The sequence below is a fragment of the Saccostrea cucullata genome, unplaced genomic scaffold (genome assembly GCF_032062105.1).
Source record: "Saccostrea cucullata isolate Sc308-1 unplaced genomic scaffold, CSIRO_AGI_Scuc_v1 ctg3994, whole genome shotgun sequence".
Lineage (NCBI taxonomy): Eukaryota > Metazoa > Mollusca > Bivalvia > Ostreida > Ostreidae > Saccostrea > Saccostrea cuccullata.
In genome coordinates, this window is record NW_026936708.1 from 1 (window position 1) to 5,456 (window position 5,456).

A 5,456-nucleotide genomic window follows, 5' to 3' on the forward strand; every position below is an offset into this window, starting at 1 on the left:
CCCTCCAAGTAAGTCTTGTTAATAGTTCTGAAAAAATAATTTTGCAATTTGGAATCTTTTGTCCAATTTCAGTTAAATCATTTTGCATGTTTGGTAATAGTTTTCTTGAACATCCAAATTTAATGTCATTTGACCCTAAATGTATAATAATAAAATCTGGCAGAGGAAACTTTGATGTACAAAAAGAAACAGCATCCAATAAACTTTCCCACTTCATTCCTCTTATTCCATGCCAAAAAATATTTAATTTTGTCTTTTCAAATTCAAGGTTTTCTACACTAATGTCATTTGCTCTTTGAGCAGCCCAATGTACAATTGATGAACCTAAAATCCATACTACATACTTTTTGTAGATTTTAAAAAGAAGATCTGTACAACTAGAAATATCTATAAGTTTGCTTAAAATCTTCCAGTGTAAAAGAGATGAAACATTAACTACTGGAAAAGGTATTTTTGAAACTGTTAATCCTGGAAACTTGTCTTTTAAAATTTTTTCACAATGAACAAGATGATCCTCTTGAAAAACAGATCCAAGGCAACAGCTGAACTGTTCATTGCTGTTAATGAATTTAATCAGGTTCTCAAAAGTTTCTAATTTCAAAACTTGGATAATCTGTAAGAACAGGTAATACATAAAATCAATCCAGAAATGATCAAACTGTACAGGGATATTATTGTTACGCTGATTTTCTACATGCATATCTAAAAAATGTTTCTGGCCAAAGTTAATTTTGCATGTCGGGCAGCATGTGGAGGGATACGCATACCATGGCAAATGGTCTTTTATAACGTGACGCTTAACATGTGTGAATTTTGCAGTACAAATTGGGCATGGTTTCCCTCTTTTACTAGTAGTAGACCCAGGCACTTTAGATGGAGGACTGAGTAGTTGATCATACTCGTAATCAGGAACGAAGTCCTTTTCTTCTTCCATTTTAACTAAATAAAACACTAAATATATCATAAGTTTATCCCGATACTCACAATTCCGAATATTTATATACATTTTGAGAATAAGTGTACTTATTCAATACCATATTATATATAAAATATCTAGGGCGAATCAGTAGGTTGAATTGTATGTCATAAAATATATATATTACAATAAACAATATGTTGGCAAAGAACAAGGGGCGTTTTTGCCGTTTAAATGCCGCGTGTTGAAATTTACTTTTAATTGTCGAGGAGGAAAGCTAAATAAATTTCCTTTCAGATAATATATAACAGTATATGTTTATTTTTTAAATATTATAAAAATAAATGCCTGGAAATGCCGTTATTTTGAAGTTAACGTCACCATTTTAGCGTTGACGTTATACAGGTCAATTGTAAAGGTGCTGTGATAAATCCCTACACATATCAGTATAACACAATTCGTATCGTTTTAACCAATGTAAAATAAAAAGAAAGAAACAACACAATTATAAATAGAAATTGTTTTCTTTAATAATCATGAATAAATAAACATCATAACAATCTTTGCTCGAATATGCAACACAAGACATTTATATTTATTCAAAAACCAACAAGAAATACGCTGCAGTGATATAAACGTATAAACGATCTATATCGTGAAAATAATGATACATGTACTAAGTATTTTATGTATTTCTGTCGAACATTTCTGTTTTAAATGATAATTAACATCGATAAATGTGAAAAATATCACTTCCAGAAAATAATTGTATCTAGCTTGTAGACAATCTATTCTTCGGTTGAGCTCTCCTCGCCGCTGTCAGAATCGTCGATCACGCGAGCTGCGTCCTCGAGGTGTTCTGACCAATCACGCACTCCTTGCACGGGCTTATCCTGATGTCGGGCATGCGATAGAAACCAAATCACGCTTGTTATATGTGCGCAGCAACCAACAATGCGTGCGCCGGCTTTACACTTACAGTACCATGATACCACAACGCCATCTTCGTACTTTACCCAACAGGAGTATTTTTTGGAACTGACATGACGACTCTGAATTTTGGCTCCAATAATACCATACAGGTCCTCGTTCACAAGGATTTCGTATGTACCGTCATCCTGTAAGTGTTCCTGAGTGTATGCTTTTGCCATCTTTACTTGGTACACTCCTAGCGTTAACTGGCGAATTTCGGAATCAGACAGTTTAGGGAAGTCTTGCGCAAAGCCGGCTGCGTCAATTTTTTGCCATGAATATGTCCTGTTTGACAGTCCATTACTTTCTACAAATTCCTGTAGCTCGTTTGTCCGCTTGGAGAGATGTAGCATTTTTAGGGCCATGGCCTGATCCTCTTCCGCATTGCCAGAACTTAACACGGAAGTAAATCTGTTGCACAGGGCACACACGATCCTTACGTAGTCTCCAATAAAGGGAATCTGTGTATTTGGTATGACATGATTCAGATATTTCCATCTCTTCAACCTCGCATTGGCCGATTCGACAACCCACCTTACCTATAAAAAATTGATTTGAAATTAATGATTTAAACAATGCACCCAATTTTATAATGTTAACATGAAATATTTCATAAGTACTAGAAGACAAGTACAATGTACAAATGTACATGAAATTTAAAGTAAAATAGTAAAAATACCTTAGTTATTAAGCGTGATTGGTTAGCTTCCTGTGTGGTGTCTATAGAACACAACCCATGGGGAGAGGGGGGGGGGGGGGGGTTGTGGCTTTTGCAGTTATTAAATGTCACTCACTACCATCGGCTCATACATTGTACGTGTCTGAGAGAGGAAAGAACGACAACAATGCATAGGTGATTGTAACTAAAGCAAGTAAAAGTGACCTTGAACCCCCCCCCCTTAGAAAACGCGGACACTTCCTTGGAAACGCGGATCTTTATGAAATAGGTATGAAATATCATAGGTATGAAGCTTTAAAAGTAATCGACTACCCCTACCACCACCACGGCGAAATACTTTTAACGTTTGGGGAATGAGTTTAGGATTTTTTTCTGCTTGTCAAGAAATTTCTGGATTTATTTTTTTTACCAGACAGTACCCCCCTGGAAAATATTACTGGACCCGCGCCTGTCATCTCATAAGTGAGAGCAGACCTCATGCCAGGCACGTTACACCTCACCCCCTCCTAGCTATGTGAATTATATAATGAATTTTATTAAAATGATAAATAAGTACCTTTTTTAATCTGTTACAACAAATAGTAAAGAGGCGCTTCTAGCATTTCGAGGACATTTTCAGTAGTAAAAGGTTACGTTTGGGTAAAAAAGTGGGGAGGGGGCAGGAACCCCTTGATACTACGTGCCTTTATTCGTTTTCTTTATACATGTACAATACCAGTATCATGGATGAAGAGAGACGTGCGGTAATTATAAATTGAAAATATAATGCACATCTTACTGTGGTGTTCATTTAATTACTGAACTTAATCTCTGCAAGTTAACAATCAAAGTAATGTTTTGAAGTCACTGGTCACCATTTATGATTCACGCAAGCTCAAGACAGCTCAGTATTCCGTAACGCTACAACTCCATTATTCGTAGGGAATGAAAGTAGTCCCGGAGAATTGACACTGTACGGAGTTTGAGATTCAACTATATATTTACTTATTTGACAGAACTTTTACGTCTTGTATTTCATTCAATGGGTATAGGCTCTATTTGGGAAATTCAATACATATTTTCACTAGAAAAATTCTTCCGTACGGGTATAAAATGTAAGATGTAATAGAATTTGTATCCTTTAATTAGGTATATACGTGGTTGGATTTGTGCAGGCTAAGGGTTGTCAATCAAATAGGTTTTATGTCTGTCATTCATCGCTTTTTGTATTTGAATATTGAATCATGTTTTCGATAGTAAATTTGAGAAAATAGCAATTAATAAAATACTTACGTGTAACCATCAACAGGTATGCACCATTCTTCTAATCTGCAACTCTAATCTTCGGCAGTTCATTTGAATAACGGTTTCCAAGGTAATTATATATCGAAGTAAAAGTTGAACTGTTCAAGAAATTCTGCAAATTCCGTGAACATTTTGTGTCATTTTCATAGGGAGCGCAGGTGACAACCAACACCAATTTTTGCATACAGTAAGAAGAGATAATATTGCATATGTATACCAAATATGAAATTGGTTGTTACATGCGCTGGTGTTTAAAATTACGATGAAATGTTCAATTTAATGCATATTTTCTCATTTTTCATTGAACGCACTGTTTTTGGCGCGCTATTATGACGTCATAGTAAGCACTACGTCATTTTCTAACAGATGTGAATAAAGTACATAGCCCTGTCAGTTTATTGGACAAAATTGATGCATGAAATATGGGAGATGAAAATATATGAAAATCCGCGGCCATAATATGTAAATACCGCTCCTAGTTCTTAATCATCAAGATCATAATCAGCCAAATATCTTGGTTTTCTCCTATTTCTCTCTGGCTTCTTTTTAGAATTATCTGAGACATCACAAGACAATGGTATCAGAGTATCCGACTCCACTATCTGTTGATTTCCAGATAAATCTTCACTATCATCATTAAAATCATTTTCTTGCCCATTAAAAAGTTCTGAAAGGTTGAACACATTGTCAAAATCTGTTTCTTGAACAGAGTTAAACTCAACATCATCTTTCTTAAGAATTTGATTTCTTAACCGAGATAACCATACAGGATGGTTTCGATCTTGACAAAGCTTAATTCTGTCATGATGAATAACTTCCTCTCTTTTTCTGTTTTTTATTTTATACAGAACAGGGGATTTAACTTCTGAAATGATGTAAGGGCCTTTCCAAGGGGATTTTAATTTTGGACTTTGGCCAACAGTTGTAGCTGAATTCAATTTATATACAACATCCCCTATCTGATATGTACTTTGAAAAATTTTCAAATCATAATCTCTTTTTTGTCTTTGTTGTGAACATTTGAGATTATCTCTTGCTTCTTTATGGATAAGTTCCAAATTTGATCTTAAAGCTGACATGAATTCTTAAAAACGCAACATTTTCATCTATGTACGACTTGTTTCATATCAACTCTAGCCGTATTCCGCCATATTTCTTTCAGATACCTTGTCTCATTGTAACGATGTATACCCCAATGCGCTCGTTACACTTGAATGATTTTTTGGATTGGGTATCGACTTGTGCACATCTCCGATGGTAAAGCATATGAGAACACCTGAGGTGATCAAGACATTTCAAAAACAAAATAAACAACATAATAATCATATTTTTGAATGATTATTGATTTGAATCAAAAGAAAAAATGCAAGTTTGGATGAGTACGTATTTTTACAGTGCGCCAATTTATGGAGAATAAACTTGAAATAAAAAGCAGTAAAATTTGCAAACACATTTTGAAATTATATCATTTGAATGGAACAAAACAACCAACGTCTTTGATTTGCAGGTCCTATGCAATTGATGCATATCGAGAAAACGCCTCGAACGCTGTAAACGTACCCATACCTGGTAATAAGGTTACTGCATCGGTTCGAAGATGTGCAC

At 34.9% G+C, this 5,456-nt stretch overlaps 1 protein-coding gene across 1 annotated transcript; it reads right to left on the reverse strand.

Moving 5' to 3' along the window:
* Positions 1 to 7: 7 nt before the first annotated feature.
* LOC134246314 (uncharacterized) lies at positions 8 to 934 on the reverse strand (the record flags this gene model as incomplete). The annotated part of the gene is made up of 1 exon (XM_062728636.1): positions 8 to 934. A coding segment is annotated over exon 1 (927 nt), but the record flags the coding sequence as incomplete, so codon positions are not given.
* Between the last annotated feature and the right edge of the window lie 4,522 nt (positions 935 to 5,456).